The sequence below is a fragment of the Calonectris borealis genome, chromosome 1 (genome assembly GCF_964195595.1).
Source record: "Calonectris borealis chromosome 1, bCalBor7.hap1.2, whole genome shotgun sequence".
Taxonomy (NCBI): Eukaryota; Metazoa; Chordata; class Aves; order Procellariiformes; family Procellariidae; genus Calonectris; species Calonectris borealis.
The window spans coordinates 218593767-218612650 of record NC_134312.1 but is presented as its reverse complement, the minus strand read 5'-3'; the positions used below and the strand labels follow the sequence as shown (position 1 = coordinate 218612650).

The 18884-nt window shown below is 60.3% G+C and overlaps 1 protein-coding gene across 1 annotated transcript in view; it reads right to left on the bottom strand.

Annotated features, from left to right (window-relative positions):
• The window catches only part of ARHGEF17 (Rho guanine nucleotide exchange factor 17), a 41031-nt gene extending 23094 nt beyond the window's left edge, over positions 1 to 17937 (bottom strand). Inside the window, exon 1 of the mRNA XM_075140371.1 lies at positions 14518 to 17937. Within this exon, the coding sequence (XP_074996472.1) occupies positions 14518 to 17499 (2982 nt within the window). The 5' untranslated portion in view covers positions 17500 to 17937. The remainder of the gene's footprint in view (positions 1 to 14517) is intronic.
• Between the last annotated feature and the right edge of the window lie 947 nt (positions 17938 to 18884).

Genomic DNA, 18884 nt, shown 5'->3' with positions numbered 1-18884 from the left:
TACCAGACACTTCCATCCCTGGTACCAGTCACTGCCAGCCCTGGGTACCAGTCACCTCCACCCTGGGTACCGACCACCACCATCTCTGAGCACCAGTCACCTCCTTCCCAGGGCATATCACCCCGTCCCTGGGTACCAATAACCTCCATCCCTGATCCAGGCACTGCCATCCCTGGGCACTACGCACCGCCATCCCTGAATACCAGTCGTCTCCACCCCTAGTACCAGCCACCTCCACCCCTGGCTACCAGCTGTCTCCACCACTGATACCAGCCACTGCCATCGATGGATACCAGTAACCGCCATCCCTGGGCACCAGTCACCCCATCACTGCGTATGAGTCACGACCATCCCTGGGTACCAGCCATCTCCATCCTTGGGTACCCTTCACCTCCTTCCTGGACCATGTCACCTCATCCCTGGGTACCAGTCACCTCCATCCCTGGGTACCGACTGCCACCATCCCTGAGCACCAGTCACCTCTTTCCCAGGGCATGTCACCCCATCTCTGGGAACCAGTCACCTCCATCCCTGGTACCAGGCACTGCCATCCCTGGGCATCAGTCACCTCCATCCCTGGTACCAGCCACTTCTATCCCTGGGTACCAGTCACCTCCATCACTGGTACCATCCACCTCCATCCCTGGGCACCAGTCACCTCCATCCCTGGGTACCAGCCACATCCATCCCTGGTACCAGGCACCTCCATCCCTTGTATCAGCCAATGCCATTCTTGGGCACCAGTCATGACCATCCCTGGGCACCAGCCATCTCCATCCCTGGGCACCAGTCACCTCCATTCCTGGGTACCAGTCACCTCCATCCCTGGTACCAGGCACTGCCATCCCTGGGTACCAGTCACCTCCATCACTGGTACCATCCACCTCCATCCCTGGGCACCAGTCACCTCCATTCCCGGGTACCAGCCACATCCATCCCTGGTACCAGGCACCTCCATCCCTTGTATCAGCCAATGCCATTCTTGGGCACCAGTCATGACCATCCCTGGGCACCAGCCATCTCCATCCCTGGGCACCAGTCACCTCCATTCCCGGGTACCAGCCACATCCATCCCTGGTACCAGGCACCTCCATCCCTTGTATCAGCCACTGCCATCCTTGGGCACCAGTCACAATCCTCCCTGGGTACCAGCCATCTCCATCCTTGGGTACCAGCCACCTCCATCCCTGGGTACCCGTCATCTCCTTCCCGGAGCATGTCACCCCATCCCTGGGTACCAATCACCTCCATCCCTGGTACCAGTCTCCTCATTCCTGAATCCCAGTCATCCCATCCCCAGGTACCAGCCCCCTCCATCCCAGGCTCCATCTCCTGGGGAAACCACGCAGGGGGACACGAGGACCTGCGCCGCAGAAGAGGGGCCGTGCCCGAGCCAGGCTGACGCCGTACAGCATCACGTCCGGGGCTGCATCCCCTCCCCGCCCAGCCGCTCGCGCTGCTCCCACGGGTAAGAAAAGTCCCAGCCACTTTCCGAAGCGTAACTTCTTGAAAGGAAATAAAAGCATAAATCAGCAGCTCTGATTCAGCTCTGCTTCGGTTACTAATAATACTCCCGTGTTTATTCACAGCCCTGGGGCTGGAGATGTTTGCTTTTCCCTCGGTCATGATTTTTCCCAGGCTCCCAGCTCGCAGAGGAGCCTTGATTTGTTCAGGGATGCTCCCATGGAGAAACCCAGCGGCACAACCGCCTCCAGGATGGGGAGGAAGAAGAGGAGGAGGAGGAGGAGGAGGAGGGCGGCTTCAGCCCCAAACGGATGTGCCGAGAATTCGGTTGTTTTCCCTTCTTTGACTTCTCGGCTGCGGTGATTCATCCCAGGAGGACACGGCCTGGCTGTAATTCTGCTTTTTAAGTGTGAGAAAAAAACAGGAATAAAAAATATAGGAGTCGGAGGAATTTTTTCAGGGCAGGGTGGAAGGATGCTGGGCATCCCGGTGCCGTCCCGGTGAGCGGCAGCGCCGGGAGCGGTGCCGGTGGGATGGGGAGCGGGGAGACGGTGGGAGGCTCATTTCCCGAAGGAACAAAAATTCATCCTCTAAATGCGCCGTGGGGCTTTTCCCATGGGATTTTCACTTGAAATCAGGATTTGTATCACCAGCGCTGGGGTGGGAGGGGTTCCCTCCCCAAAATAGGAGGCTCAGGGACATGCTGGCGCATCTCAGGGCATCCTCCTTCCGCCGCTGGTAGCACCCCGCGGGTCCTCCTGCCCCCCTCCCACCCGATCCACGATGCTCACCCCAATTTACCCCCCCCACCCCGCTCCCACCCATCCCCCGGCACATTTGTAGAGCCCTTGCAAAACTCGTGTCGCCACGGTCCAAGGCATGGCGGGGGGCTTGCCGGCCCCCCGTTTGCAGCCAGCCTTTGCCGAGCCCTAGAGCAGCTTTCACCAAATATGGAAGGTTTTTTTTGCCTCCGGTTTTCGGCACGCAGGCCGCGGCCCAAGAGCGCAGCTTTCCAGATGCTGAGGTCAGCCGCGCTCTTCTCCCCTCCTCCTTCCTCCGCCGTCTCCCCGGCGCGCACGGCCCCGCACCCACCGGGCGAGGGGTAACGCCGCCCCCCCACTCGCCAGCATCCCTGGATCCCCCACCAGCATCCTCCGCTGCTGGCACAAGCCGCACCCCGCACCTCAAAAGCAATAGTTATTGGGATTTTGGGGGGCAGAGGGAAGTCAGGGTGCCCGATGCTGGCACCCCTTGGCATCGCCACTGAGTGCCAGCCCGGCACATGTGGGTAGGAGGTGCCCTGGGTGCCTGGTGGCATGGGGTGTGGATCTGGGCAAGGGGGGTGCAAGCAAACTTGGGGTACCCAGGAGGGCGCCAGCCGGGCACCCAGAGGGTGATGGGCACCAGGAGCCATTAGGCACCAGGAGCCATTGGGCACCAGGAGGTGATTGGCACCCGGGAGCTGACAGGGGCCAGGAGCCAATAGGCACCTGAGAGTCAAAGGGCATCCAGGAACTGATGGGCATGCAGGAGCCAATGGGCATCAGGAGCCATTAGGCACCAGGAGCCATTGGGCATCCAAGAGCCAAAGGGCACCCAGGAGCTGATGGGCACCCAAGAGCCAAAGGGCACCCAGGAGCTGATGGGCACCCAAGAGCCAAAGGGCATCAGGAGCTGATGGGCACCAGGAGCCAATGGGCAGCAGGAGCTGATGGGCACTCAGGAGATGATGAGCACCAGGAGCCAATGGGCACCTGAGAGCTAAAGGGCATCCAGGAGCTGATGGGCACCCAGGAGCCAATGGGCACCAGGAGCATATGGGCACCAGAAGCTGATGGGCATCCAGGCCTCCATGTGGACCCAGAATTCTGGGGGCACCAGAAGCCAAAGGACACCCAAGAGTTGATGGATGTTCAGAAGCTGATGGATGCCCAGGAGCTACCCAGGAGTCAATGGACACTCAGAAGCCAATGGGCATCCCATGGGCACCCAGGAGCTGACAGATGCCCAGGATCCAATAGGTACCAGGAGTCCATGAACTCAACAAACACAAAGGAGCTGATGGACACCCAAGAGCCAACAGACACCCAGGAGCTTATGGGCATCCAGAGTCCATGGGCACCCAAGAACTGATGGATGGCCAGCATCCAACAGGTACGCAGAGGTCCAGGGACACCCACGAATCCACACACAACCGGGAGCTGACAGACACCCAGGAGCTGACGGGCACCCAGGAGCCGACGGGCACCCAGGAGCCAACAGATACCTAGGAGTCCATGGGCACCCAGAAGCCAGTGGGCACCCAGAGTGCATGGGGATGCAGGAGTTGATGGATTCCCAGGATCCAACAGGTACTAGAAGTCCACGGACACCTACAAATCCACAAGTAACCACAAGATGACAGGCACCCACGAGCTGATGGACACCCAGGAGCCAACAGGTACCAGGAGTCCATGGGCACCCAGAAATCCACAAGCATCCAGGAGCTGACAGACACCCAGGAGCTGATGGGCACCCAGGAACTGATAGATGCTCAGGATCCAATAGATACCCCGAGTCCATGGGCACCCATGAATCCACAAGCACCCAGGAGCTGATGGACGCTCAGGATCCAACAGGTACCAGGAGTCCATGGGCACCCACGAATCCACAAGCATCCAGGAGCTGATGGGCACCCAGGATCTGATGGACATACAGGAGCCAGGAGCCCTGAACAGCCCATGCCATGCCCCATACCCCCCCCGACCTGGATCCACGCCCTTGGCAGCAGTCCGGGTGCAACCACCAGGAGAAGACCCCCTTTGTGCCCACGCCAGCCTCCATCCCCAGCGTCACCCATGTCCCACGGACACCCAGCCCCGCAGCACCCCACACTCGGCGGGTCCCCTCGCCCAGCACGGCTGCAACCGGGGGCAGCAGGGTGCCGGTGGGGGGGGGGGACACCACAGACCTCGCCAGAAACGCCCACATCTCACGTCACATCACGGCGAGGCGAGAGGTGACGCCTTCCCTGTCGTGTCATTGTCACGGTGGCACCCCGCGGAGTGGGGGGGGGGGGGAGCGAAAAAAGGGCATTTCTGACATCTACTGACCTGCGCCGGGTTCGGATGACCAAGGGACGAGTCCCCTCTCCGCTTACTGAGGCTCTGAGCCATCTACATCCCATCTCACCGGGGTTTTGGGCAACCAAAAAAAAAAACAAAAGGACCAAAACCGATCCCCTACCGCTAGCGACGGCGTTTCTGCCGAGGGGTCAGGATGAAACCCTTCCAAAAAAAAAAAAAAGTAAGAAGAAGGACGCCAAATCAGGGCAGGCCGACGAGTCTGCTGCTACTCCAGCTAAAAAAAGCAGGAAACCATATCCCGAGCTTGGAGATGCCAATCTTCCCATGCAAACAACTCCCTTCTTGTTTTTTTTGGAGAGTACCAGCAGGCTCGGGAACGGGCGGTCACAAATAGCAACTCCACAGCACCGCCAGGGAAACCTTCTCCAGCCCCAGGAACCGCGTGGGGATGCTGATGTCCCCACACTGGGATGGTGGCTCCTCCAGAGGGGACCTGGTGGTGGCCATCCCCCCACTGGGATGGTGGCTCCTTCAGAGGGGACCTAGTGGTGGCCATCCCCCTGTCGGGATGGTGGCTCCTCCAGAGGGGACCTGGTGGCCATCCCCCCACTGGGATGGGGGGGGGTGGCTCCTTCAGAGGGGACCTAGTGGTGGCCATCCCCCTGTCGGGATGGTAGCTCCTCTGGAGGGGACCTGGTAGTAGCCATCCCCCCATCATGATGGCCACTCCTCTGGAGGGGAGCTGGTGGTGGCCATCTCCCCATCAGGATGGTGGCTTCTCCAGAGGAAACCTTATGGTGGACACCATCACAGATGTCCTTTCCCCAGCACATCCACGCAGGGATGTCCTAGTGAGGTTCGTTGGTGTCTTGGATGTCACCAGTGGGGTGGAAGGTGGTGGTGGCCGTTCCCTGGTTCCCAAAAAGAGACATGCCCAAGGGTTTTGGGACATCACAGGACATGAGGGTCACACAAGCTCAACATGTTTCTGCCATCAACGCACATCCCTTAAATTAAAGGGATTCAACTTAAAATAATCTATATAAGGCACAGGGGGACACGCAGCTTGGGGACAACCCCCATCTGCAACCAGGAACAGTGGTCATGGAGCAACTAGTACCAGTGTGGGCAGGGACTGGGCAGACTGGGACCAGCCCCCCGTCCCCCGGAAGCACAGCAGCTCTGACGGGAGTTTGCACAAAGAGCGAGTTACTGGAATATTTTTACCCAGATGCTGATTTTCGTTCTCCCTCCCATTGGCCGGGCCGCAGTTCCCAAAGACCCAAAAGCAAACACGCTATTTTTAGAGAAGAGTTCATTTACTGGAGCCATTCCCTTTGAAATTCCTCACCCATCCTCTCCATGGAAACCGAGGGAGCCCGGAGAAACAGCCCCACTGGGACCAACCATCAGAGCTTTAAAAAGAGCCACGTTGAGGGACAGGGCGTGGAAGTGGCTGATTTTTCTTCTCCGGACACATCCTGGCCTGGAAACACCATGGTGGAAATCGCAATGTATTTGGTTTAGTGGGTTCTGTCTCTGCAAGCTGGGCTTGATGCCTTCAGGAGGAGATGTCATGGAAGATGGACCATACCCGCTCTGAAAATCATGCCTGTATGGCTAATGGGGCCTGTTGTTTTGGACGGGTGGTGGGTATGGTGGTAGAGATAGCTGGAGGGGGATGGGTGGAGGGGGATGGCTGGATGGGTGAATCGAGATGGATGGAGATGGATAGAGATGGGAGGAGATGGCTGGAGATGCGTGGAGATAGGAGGAGATGGATGGATGGATGGATGGGGATGGGTGGATGGAGATGGATGGAGATGGGTGGAGATGGATGGAGATGGGAGGAGATGGATGGACATGGGTGGAAATGGGAGGAGATGGATAGATGGATGGGTGGATGCATGGATGGATGGAGATGGATGGAGATGGATGAATGGGTGGAGGGAGATGGGTGGATAGAGATGTATATACGGATGGAGATGGGTGGATGGAGACAGATAAATGGATGGAGCTAGATGGATGGATGGACGGATGGATGGAAGGAAGGAAGGGAGGATGGGAATCTCTTTGCCCACTTTCCAGGGAAAAGCCCCGGGAGAAGGGGAAGAAACTCTGCACAGACCAAACCCCTGCTTCCCTTCATGTGACACCACCACCTTCTCCATCCTGAATTTAGAAGTCCCTGCTGCAGCTCCGAAGCTGCGGGACCTGCCCCATCAGGACCTGCCTGCGCTGGACGGGTGATGGAGCTCAGCAACGAAATCACAGCAAGCGGAGACCTCGGCACATCACCTCCCATCGCACAGGGATCAGCACCTGTGGAAAACCTCCCGCTTCGGAAATATCCCTGGGAAAGGCTCTAAATCCCATAACCCTTGCAAGGATGGGCTAACGCTGCAGCAACAAGACCCGGGAAGCTCTGAGCCTCCGTCCCAGCTGAGTCTGGCAGGAGGGTGCCAACGACGCACGGGCAACATCTCAGAGATGCCGACCTGCGGCTTCCCCTGCAAGAGCAGATCGGAGATTGAGGCCACCTCCTCCAAGCAGAAGCTTCGGAGGCGTGCGATTTTCCATGGAAAAGCCCAGGCACGAAGCCCTGTGCACGCATGCAGGCAGGGTGCAGGCAGGCTGCCCAGAAATGCAGAGCAACCCGTGCAATGCACACACGGTGACGGTGCAGCCCGGCACCATCCCTGTGTATCGCTGCGTGTGTGCACCCCTGCACACAGAGCAGCCCGGATCTATCCCTGCATCACTGCACATGCACCCCAGCACCTGGGATCTCCCCGTGCAGGGATGCAGGTGCACAGTGGCACTACTGATCTCCCTGTGCACCCCTGCATGTGCAAACAGCACCGGGGATCTCCCTGTGCATCCTTGTGTGTGTGCAAACCAGCACCATGAATCGCCCTATGCACCCTTGCACATGCAAACTGGCACAACTGATCTCTTTATGCATCCTCGCACCCTTATGCACCTTTGCACCAGCACCAGGGACCTCCCCGTGAACCCCTGCACATGCATCCCTGCAGCAAGGACCTCCCCATGCACACCTGCATGTACACTCCAGCACCAGAGATCCCCCTGTGCACCCTTGCGTGTGCAGAACCAGCGCCATGAATCTCCTTATGCACCCTTGCACGAGCGCACCAGCACCAGAATCTCCCCGTGCAAACCTGCATGTGCACCCCTGCACCAGGGACCTCTCCGAGCACCCCTGCACACGCACACCAGTGCTACAGACCTTCCTGTACAGGGATGCACGTGATAGCAGCACCACGGATCTCCCTGTGTCCCCCTGAACATGCACCCTTTGCCCCAGCACCCCAGCACCAGGGACCTCCCCATGCATCACTGCATGGGCATCCCTGCACCAGGGACCTCTCTGTGCACCACTGCAGCCAGGAACCTCTCCATATACCTCTGCACATGCACCTCTGCAACCAGGGGTCCGCCAGTGCACCCCAGTACTGCAGACCTCCCCGTGCAGGGATGCATGTGTGCACCAGCACCAGGGATTTCCCTGTACAGGGATGCACATGGACAGCAGCACCAGGGACCTCCCCGTGCAGCCCTGCATGTGTACCCCTGGACCAGGGACTTCCCCGTGCACCCCTGCATGGGCACCCCTGGACCAGGGACCTCCCCGTGCACCCCTGCATGTGCACCTCTGCAACCAGGGACCTCCCCCGCACGTGCAGCCCTGCACCAAGGACCTCTCCGTGCACCCCTGCACATCCACCCCCGCACCAGGGACCTCCCCGTGCACCCCTGCACATCCACCCCTGCACCAGGGACCTCCCCATGAACCCCTGCCTGGGCACCCCTGCACCACGGACCTCCCCGTGCACCCCTGCATGGGCACCCCTGCACCAGGGACCTCCCCGTGTACCCCTGCGTGTGCACCTCTGCAACCAGGGACCTCCCCTGCACGTGCAGCCCTGCACCAAGGACCTCTCTGTGCACCCCTGCATGGGCACCCCTGCACCAGGGACCTCCCCGTGTACCCCTGCATGTGCACCTCTGCAACCAGGGACCTCCCCCGCACGTGCAGCCCTGCACCAAGGACCTCTCCGTGCACCCCTGCACATCCACCCCTGCACCAGGGACCTCCCCGTGCACCCCTGCATGGGCACCCCTGGACCAGGGACCTCCCTGTGCATCCCTGCACGGGCACCCCTGCACCAGGGACCTCCCCGTGCACCCCTGCATGTGCACCTCTGCACCAGGGACCTCCCCGTGCACCCCTGCATGTGCACCTCTGCAACCAGGGACCTCCCCTGCACGTGTAGCCCTGCACCAAGGACCTCTCTGTGCACCCCTGCACATCCACCCCCGCACCAGGGACCTCCCCGTGCACCCCTGCACATCCACCCCTGCACCAGGGACCTCCCCATGAACCCCTGCATGGGCACCCCTGCACCAGGGACCTCCCCGTGCACCCCTGCATGGGCACCCCTGCACCAGGGACCTCCCCGTGCACCCCTGCATGGGCACCTCTGCAACCAGGGACCTCCCCTGCACGTGCAGCCCTGCACCAAGGACCTCTCCGTGCACCCCTGCACGGGCACCCCCACTCCAGGGACCTCCCCATGAACCCCTGCATGGGCACCCCTGCACCAGGGACCTCCCTGTGCACCCCTGCATGTGCACCTCTGCAACCAGGGACCTCCCCTGCACGTGCAGCCCTGCACCAAGGACCTCTCCGTGCACCCCTGCACATCCACCCCCGCACCAGGGACCTCCCCGTGCACCCCTGCACGGGCACCCCTGCACCAAGGACCTCTCTGTGCACCCCTGCACATCCACCCCCGCACCAGGGACCTCCCCGTGCACCCCTGCACATCCACCCCCGCACCAGGGACCTCCCCATGAACCCCTGCATGGGCACCCCTGCACCAGGGACCTCCCCGTGCACCCCTGCATGGGCACCCCTGCACCAGGGACCTCCCCGTGTACCCCTGCATGTGCACCTCTGCAACCAGGGACCTCCCCTGCACGTGCAGCCCTGCACCAAGGACCTCTCTGTGCACCCCTGCACGGGCACCCCCACTCCAGGGACCTCCCCATGAACCCCTGCATGGGCACCCCTGCACCAGGGACCTCCCTGTGCACCCCAGCATGTGCACCTCTGCAACCAGGGACCTCCCCTGCATGTGCAGCCCTGCACCAAGGACCTCTCCGTGCACCCCTGCACATCCACCCCCGCACCAGTGACCTCCCCGTGCACCCCTGCACATCCACCCCCACACCAGGGACCTCCCCGTGCACCCCTGCACGGGCACCCCTGGACCAGGGACCTCCCCGTGCACCCCTGCATGGGCACCCCAGCACCTGCGCAGGGCCACGGGTCTCCCCGCGGGTTGGAAGCGGAGCTCACGCTGAGCCCATCCCAGCCTCCCACCCTCGCTGCAGCCCCGGCACCCTGCCAAGAGCCTGACCTTTGGGCCAGGCGGCCGCGGGCCAAGGCCAGCCCCCAGCACCCAGCTCAGCCCAGCGCTAACCCTCTCCCTCCGGGGCCGGATCCTGCCCCACGGCCACCATTACAAGGCACCCCCCACCCATGGGGTGCTACCCTGGTGTGTTTGGGCTCAAAGGATGTGTATCCGGGCTGGTCCATCCCCTCTGATGGAGTTTGCTGCCTAATTAATTCGAGGCTTTTAATTAAAGCGGGGGCAGGCACCGGGGACAAGGGACAAGGAGCAAGGGGGGTGGCTCTGGGTGACAGCAGACATGTCCTCTGTGTCACCCAAGGGCGTTCAAAACCCCGGCAGCGAGGGAAGGGAAGGGGCAAAAATGGGCAGAGTTAAGGGGATTTTGGAATCAGGAAAGGAAATGGGCAAAAATGGGCAGAGTTAAGGGGATTTCGGCTGGTTCACCCCCCCCCGGACGTGTTCCTTGGCCCCGTGCTGGTGGTCCCAGCATCGGTCCGCGCTGCTAATAGGTAGCATCACCTGTGGGACCCCCCCAACGCTGGGCAACTTCCCTTCGCTCCATCCCACCTCCAACCTCCCTCCGAAGGGCAGCGGGGGCTGCCTGCGTGCCTCAGTTTCCCCCCAGCCCAGCGTTCCGCTGAGCACGGCGGAGGCAGGGGCGCAAAAACCGGGCAAACCATCGGCGCAGGCACTGGGAGAGGAAAGCCAAGATTTACCCGTCCCCATCCTCCCCCCGCAATGGCTTTAATTATAGATTTCCAGTAACGCCAAAAAATGAGAAAACTCCCAGCCGTGGCCCAAAACCTGGTTTCTATGGAGATTTACGGAAAGGGAACGGAGGGATAAACAGGTCCAAAGATGCCAAACTTTGGCCAAGGAATATATGGCCACGGATCCGGCCCTTGAGCTGTCCCCAAAGCAAGGAGGAGCTTCTGGAGGATGAGCCACGCCGGGGCGAGCTCGGAGGGAGGATACTTGAGAGGGATGGGGAGGGTTTACGCAAGCGTCCCTGGGAACGTGACCCCAATGTTTCCCTCCGGGGATCCCCCTCCATCCCCGATGACTTTTTTGGGGTGCTCGGGGAGCAGCAGGTGGGGAAGGCAGCGGCCGGGGCGCCGGGGGCCGCGTTCCCACGACTCTCTCTGCTCCCGCGAGGTGCTATATTTAAATCAATATTTTCCTGTTTAATCCGACTGCTGCTAAGTCAACAAACAGAGCATGGCAGCGAACATACCTAATTTTCCATCCCGTGCTGGATTTGGCCACAGGGAAAAGAAAGATGCAAGGGGTTGCCAGCCTGGCATCCGGCTCATACCTTCACCGAGCAGCAAACGGACCTCAAATCCACCCCAAATGCACCTCAAATGCACCCTAAATGCACCCTTGCTCGGTGCCGGGCTGCTGCACACGTGTGTGCATGGGTGTGCACGCGTGTGCTGCCCATCCCAGCGGCTTAGGGGATGCTGGAAGCAGAAAAACTTCTCTGTCTTGAGTTTTTTTGTTTGTTTTTTTTTTTCTTGCTTTCTTGAAAGCATCCTTTCTTCCCGCAGCCCCCGCACCGTGCGCTGGAGCGGGACGTGCTGCTAACGGCTCCCGGGGAATTAAAAGCCTCGTGCCCGGCATCAGACACAGGGTGAAGGAGCTCTTCTGCACCCAGGACGGCTTGGCTGGCTCCAGCCCCACGGAGGATCGCTGGAAAGCACCCAGGACAAACAGTCCTGCCGCCGAGGGAGAACAGCACGTTACCTCTCCCAGCCGGGACACGTCGGGCGGCCGAACCCAGCAAACAGCCGGCACGGCAGCATTCACCTCCGCCAAAGCCACCCCCAAACCATGGGGGCTGGGAAAATATCTTGGGGGAATGATGCTGCAGGGATGCTGGACCCCAGGAGAATATTTTGGGGGAGCATCGCTGCACACTTGCCGAACCCCATTATTAATCCCTTCCCAGCATCGTCTACTGGAGACGGACACCAAGACAGACAGACCATCACCGTGGAATGGATGCTCCAACACCCCAAAATCCCCAAGCAGCAATGACCGCTCCCCCAAGCAGACAACCGACCTCGCAACGCCGGCCCTCTCCATTGAGTTAGGGAGGAGGAAAAAAAAAAAAAAAATATATATATAAAGCTTATTTCTTCGCCGTCGGTCAGGGAGCACGTAAATCTCTGCTCCCAGCCAGCCGTCCCGGTGCCAAGTTATATCCGGTCCTCGATGCTCTCGCCTATAATTAAAGCAACTCCCTTGCAGGGCTCGGTCCCCCTCCGCTCCCCCCAGCCCTGGCTGGTGCCATCTGAAATAAAACATCCCAGCTCTGCTATATAATAAATCAAAAAGAGAAATAAAAATCCTGGTTTCAGTTATGTTATGGCTGCAGCACAAAGAAATTCAAAGGCAGGAGAGAGATTTGAAGATACAGCCACGGCGTTGCCCTTAAAAGGGAAAATTCGCACCCTCTTCGCCGAGGCCGGCGGGTTCAAGCAAGGTGAGGAGCAGTCCCGCGGGGTGGCCCATGTCCCCGAGGTGATGCTCAGCCAAACTGGGCTCCCAGTTGCCAGAGCCCAGTGCTGGAGTTGGTAAAAAACCACCCAAAATGATCCCAAAGTGACCAAGGGTGGGGGGTGTATCGGGGTGGGGGGTCAGCAGAGCATCCCTGATACGGGGGCCATCACGGGGTGGGCACCGTCCCTGGGCCACCTCAGGGAGCTGTCTGAATGAGAAATGTCTCTTTATAAATTATTAATATAGACCATATATTATATAAACTTAACATATTAATAATTTAGTAAGAGGTATTTCTTTAGAAAGAAACGCCGCCGGGTGTACTGCCTCGCCCTGGGGACCGGGCGATGTCCGCAAGGTGCCGCCAGCCGCGGCCCTGGGAGGTTCCTCGTTACCCTGCTTAATTATAACGCTTGATGCTTCGATAGCACTTTTCACCCTGAGATCGGAGAGGACAAGCGCCTTGCTCTAAACGGGTAGATCAGGCAAAAATGCTGCAAAATTCACCCAAAATTATTTCCAAGGATGTTTTATGGAGGAGCCAAGAGCTCCCTGTTCTCCACCACCAACGGCTGTTGTCCGGCAATGATGGACAACAGTCAGAGAAGGAGCTGGATGGGGGCAGAGCCCCCCAGGAGAATATCTTGAGGGAATGATGCTGCAGGGATGCCGGATCCCAAGAGAATATCTTGAGGGAATGATGCTGCAGGGATGCCGGATCCCAGGAGAACATCTTGGGGGAACGATGCTGCAGGGATACCCAACCCCAAAAGAACATCTTGAGGGAATAATGCTACAGGGATGCTGGATCCCACGAGAATATCTTGGGGAGAGGATGTTGCAGGGATGCTGGACCCCAGAGGAATACCTTGGGGTAATAATGCTGCAGATAATATACTGCAAGATAATGTCTTCAGGGAATAATGCTGTGGGGATGCTGGACCCCAGGAGAATATCTTGGGGGAAGATGCTGCAGAGATGCCTGACCCCTAGAGAATATCCTGGGGGAATGATGCCGCAGGGATCTGGATTTTGGAAGTGTGCAAAGAAAAACACCCCTGCTCCACGTGGCTCTGCCCCGGCCAGCAAGGGTTACACCGCCGGGCTCAGCCCTGGGGACTTCACGCTTGGCTGCCGGCGGCTGTTGGAAGGGAACGGTCCAGCCCGTCCTCTTAAATCGGCATCGAAGCAGGGCAAGAGAACCCTGCCAGCCCCGTTCCAGCAAGCTCTCGGCTCATCCCCCACGGGAACGGGTATTTCTGGGCTTCGCCCGGAGCTATTAAAAGCCCCGTGGGTGCCGGCGCTGCTGTGCCGCAGGAGGAGGTGGCTTTTCCAAGCGCTTCCCGGCACAAACACCCGGAGCGATGGGAACCCAAGCCCATCTTCAAACAACAGCCGAGGGGCCAGCAGTGCCAAAAACCCACCCCAGGAAAGACCCCAAAGCACGCAGCCGCACTTCGGGGCGAGCAAACTCCCTTTGCATCCCCCAAGCAGCGTTCATTCTTCCGAGGACAGGATAAAACTTTACCCACCGCTAAAATATTCAGTACGTGCACAAGAATATTTTTCCCCCTTTTTCCCATGTGGCCGGCACGGCAAAGCCCATGGTCCTGGGTGGAGGGATGGCGATTTTTTTGGGGGGGGGAAATGCCGATTTGCTCAATAATGAGTTTGACATGGGGAATCCCAAGCAAAAGGACCATTTAAACGCTCCCCGACAAGGAAAAGGGCAATTTTTGGTTCAGCATCGCAGGGCCGGCCAAGAGCACACCCGTTTACCGGACCTTATATAGCATCACCAGGAGATGCTATATATAAATACAGCATATAATATATATCTATAAAACCACCGTCCACCAAAATTTGGTGCTATTTAACCTGAAAACTGCTTCTTCACACCCAAAGATCACCTGGCAGCGCATCCGCGGATGGGAATTTGTCCCCAACGAGGGACACGCGAGGGACCCCCAAAGCCACCAATGCTTTGGAGGGGTCACGTACCTCGTGAAATGAAGGTGTTTTTAGGATGGATGGGCACTTACCACCTGCGGCTTGGTCCTGGGGCTGTGTTCGTCGGGTGGCCGCGGGCACCGGGGTAGCCGGGGCGGTGGGGCGGCGGGCGGAGAGCGGGGTCCATCCCCAGGACCGGGGGATGCGTCACCTGAGTTGAGGGCCAGCATGTACCGCTTGGTGACATCCTCCAGCGAAGGAGGTTGGAGGGTTGGGAAGGATTTGCCAGGGGAGCGGCCAGCAGCCGGCGCGGGGAGGTGGCTGTGGTGGCCGGAGGGGACAAGCGGCTCGGGGACGGTGATGGGGACGAAGGTGGCGGGCTCGCTGGTGTGACGGACGTGCTTGGTGGCCGGGCGGCTCTTGCTGGGGATAGCAGGCGCCGGTGGCGGTTGGTTTTCCTGGTGAGCCGCACGGTTGGAGCGCTTCTTGGAGCTGCGCCGGGCGATGCGAGGCGACAACACATCAGCCAACTTGGGGTCAAAGCCATAGCCGCGGCCGGTGCCCGACACTGCTGGTTGTGCCGAGAGGATGGGCTCGCTGCTGGACGGTGGGATGCTGGGCTCCAGCTCGCTGATGGCCTCACCAGGACCTTCGAAGGCCCCGGCCGGCAGCTCACCGCGGCGGCTGGGGTCGCTCAACGACTTCTTCTTGATGGTCTTGCCATTTCCCTTCTCATCGATGAGCTTAGCCATGGCGCCGGGCTGGCTGACGATGGTTTGGATGAGGCTGCTGTAGTCCCGCGGCCCATCGCTGCCAAGCGACAGGTCGCTGCCTGCGCTGCCTGCGCTGCCTGCAATGGCGGCGGGTTGGGGGATGCCCACCTTGGTGCTCAGCGAGCCCAGGAGGTTGCTGTCAACGGAGAAATTCTTCGCCTCCTCCGCCACTGAGCACCTCCGGTGGGGCATGGGGTCGCTCAGGGAGCGGTAGGGCTCAGTGCCACCCTCGCTGCCACCCTCCATCCCATTGACACCCGCCGAGGGGAACTTACGGCGGCGCCGCAAGCTGCCAGGGGTGCTCGGTGTCTCGGATTTGCCAGCTGGAAGGTCTTCAACCGCGGCTGCCGGGTGAGGGGGCAGTGGTGTTTCGGTGTCACCGGCTGCCGGCCCGGTGTTGGGCAGCGTCCAGGCGTCCACAGCTTCACGCAGGTCTTGGAAGGGCATCCCCACAGGCTCTGGCTCCGTGACAATGCCCTCGTCCGTCACGCTAGACTCGTGACCCGACAGCTCCTCCACGGATTTCCTGCAAACGAGGTTCTCCTCCGACTCCGCTTCCTTCAAACACCGCGTGCTCTCCGCCTGTCCCCGAAGGGTCGCGTCCGTCGTCCCTGTCGGTGTCACCACCTCGGCGCCCTCCACACCTCCACTGTCCTTCTGCTTGGCCGTGAAGCCATAGTCCTGCTGGGAGCCCATCCTGCTGATCTTTTCAAAGACCTGCCTCGCCTCCTGGATGTACTGGTCCTGGATGACCATGGGGAGAGCATCCTCGTCCCCCTGCTGTCCCCCATCTGAAGCCACCCGATCCTGGTTGTCAGCGGTGGCCAGGAGGAGCTCGGAGGAGCTTTGTTTCATGGTGCTCTGTAGGAAAAGCCGCCGCGTCCCCGATTTTTCGGAGCAGGTGAAGGACTTGGCACGACGCAAAGTGGCCGTCAGGTCCTTGAGCGTTGGCCGCTCGCCTGGCGCCCAGCGGTTGGGGGGCTGAGCAGCACCGCGGCTGCCAGGGGAAGGGCTGGCGATGCCGGAGCAGCCATCGGAGCCCACGTCAAGGCCGATCCTCACCCCCTTCTTCTTCACCTTCAGCTCCGAGAGGTCTGATTTGAGGAAGCTGAGGAGCGTCAGGGTCTCAGTGGCAATGTCGGGGTTGGACAAGGACTTGCGGTGCTTGGCCTGCTCCCCTTCCAGCCCTGGCTGGTGCAGGCTCTCACTCCCAAAGTCCGGTTTCGCCTTGGCTGTGCCCTGCGGCAGTTTGGGACGGACACGGACCGCCGGCTGTCCCCACGCCAGGCCATCACTCGTCCCGAAACTGGGTGATCGATAGATGCCGTAACCCGCCTGGAGAGTCCGTCCTTGGTTGGGCCAACAGATCCCAAACTGTTCCTCTTCCTTCAACGTCTCTGTGCTGGAATAACGACTGCTGCTCCGCGACCCGCCGGGGCTGCCGAAGGGCAGGATGTTCACCTTGGAGACACGGGCCACCACGGGCAACGGATGACGGGGGACCACCCTCCCGCAACCTTCAGCCTCGGCATCGCCGCCATCCGCCGGGCTCTCCCAACCACCGCTTTCCTTCTTCTTCTTCCGGGCGGTGCGGTGACGGTGGACACCGGTTTGCCCTTCGCCTTCGCTGCCCGATGAAACGCGGGGAGAACGGGATGCGACTGCTTCATCCTCCCCGTTGGAGCGGGGTGATGGGGAGGAGGAGGGTGGTTGCGGTCGAGTCGAGTTATGCCAGGAATGCGGGCCGGGCTCCGGCGGAGCTCCGCGGGGAGAACGGAGAGCGGGGTGCGGGACGCGGCTGCGGGGTGGAGGTGGTGGGGGAGCTCCCCGACCGCTCCCGCTCCCGCTCCCAGTCCTGCTCCCGTTCCCATTCCCTTTCCCATTCCCGGTTATCCCCGTAGGTTGCCGGCAGCTTTCACCGAAGAGTTTCCGCATCGCCGGGACGCTGGGCCAACGCGGCGGCTCCGCGTTTAACCCCGGGCCCGGCGGCGACGACGACGACGGCGGCGGCGGTGGCGGCGGTGGAACCGGGGACGGTAGCTGAGTCCCGGCATGAACCGGGCCCGTTGGCTCCGGCTCGGTAAAACGAAGCGAAAGCTGCCGTACCGAAGGGGCCAGGCTGCCAAAAGCCCGGCCCGGTTGTTGCTCTGCGATCGACGCTGAAACTTTCCTACCCGGGAAGAAGAAGGAGGAGGAGGAGGAGGAGGAGGAGGAGGAGGAGGAGGAGGAGGAAGGCGGGGAGGAGGCGGGCAGGAACCACCGACCCGCCGCTACCCCCCGACCGCTGCCCCCCTCCGCCATTGTCTGCCCCCCCCCGCCGCCTCCGCCGCCTCCGCCCGCCCCCCGGCCCCGCCGCCGCCGCGCCCCGGCCCCGGCCCCGCCGCAGGCACCGCCCGGCCCCGCTCCTCCTCCGGGCTGCCAGCGGGCTTCATCCCTCCCGCTTTGTTTTCTCTCTCCCTTTTTTTTCTCTCTCTCTCTCTCTTTTTTTTTTTTTTGGCTTTTCCTCCTCCCTCGCCCCCTGCTTTTTTATTTGTTGCATTCAAATAAACTTTCCTCCCCGGAGGCGTGGTTTCCTCCCGCAGAGGGGGATGGTTGGAGATTTGACCCTTTTTTTTTTTAGTTAATTTTTCATTTTTGGGGGGGAGAGGAAGGCGGCCGCAGAGCTGCCCTCCCGCTCCGAGGCCAAGCAGGGGCACCCCACATCCCCTCCTGCATCCTTCACTCCCCCCAGCATCCTTCATCCCCACCTGCATCCTTCACCCCCCCCAGCATCTTTCATTCCCCCCCAACATCCTTCATCCCCCCCCAACATCCTTCACCCCCCCCGCATCCTTCATCCCCCCCCCCCCCCCGCATCCTCCACCCCCCCCATCCTTCATCCCCTTCCCTCCATCCCCTCCCAGCCTTTTTTTTTTTTTTTAAGGGGAAAACAGGATAAGTAAGCAAAAATTTGGGTGCCAGCATGAGATCCTTCCCTTTGCTGTGGATTTCTCCGGCCCCTGCTTTGCAACTCATCTTGGGAAAGGCAGAACACCTTGTTCCCAACTTGCAAAACGCTCCGGCGACGCACCACCCCGCGAACAGATTTTCTCGTGGTTTTCTAGCATCGCTTGTCAGCGCTTGCTATTTGCAGCTCATAACCCCCTTTCCCCCAAGACAACGGATTTATGGCTGGGGATGTGAAAAATGGAGGTGGCTGGAGGGGGGTTAATGGGTGAGTTGGGGCCTTGGCAGCGTGGATGGGGCAGGAGAGTTGTCCTGGCCACATAAAGGACATTGTTGTTTCTGTCCCAGAGGCACAAAAAACCCTGGTGGTGATTAAAAAAAAAATCCAACACCCCCCGTAAATGCATTTTTCAGGACCTAAAAAGTGCCTCCGGCGATGCTGTGAGATGCACTGCCCCGGCAGGTATTCCTTCTCTGGCTCTCCCTTCCCTCCCTCCACCCTCCTCCCCTGGTTCCCCCAGGGCTGGGTGTCTCCCGGGCTGTAAGGACGATGTCCCCATGATGTCCCCGCGGTCACCTAGCATTCAGGATGGCATTTTGGGAAGAGCCACACGTTTCATCGCCTCTCGGTGCTGTAGGAGCTGGTCCTCAGGCTGCTGGTGTTGAGCATCTCGCAAGCAAAGGAGATGTTTTGAAGCACCCACCCCATCTCTAAGGCACCCCCTTGTGCCCATCACCCT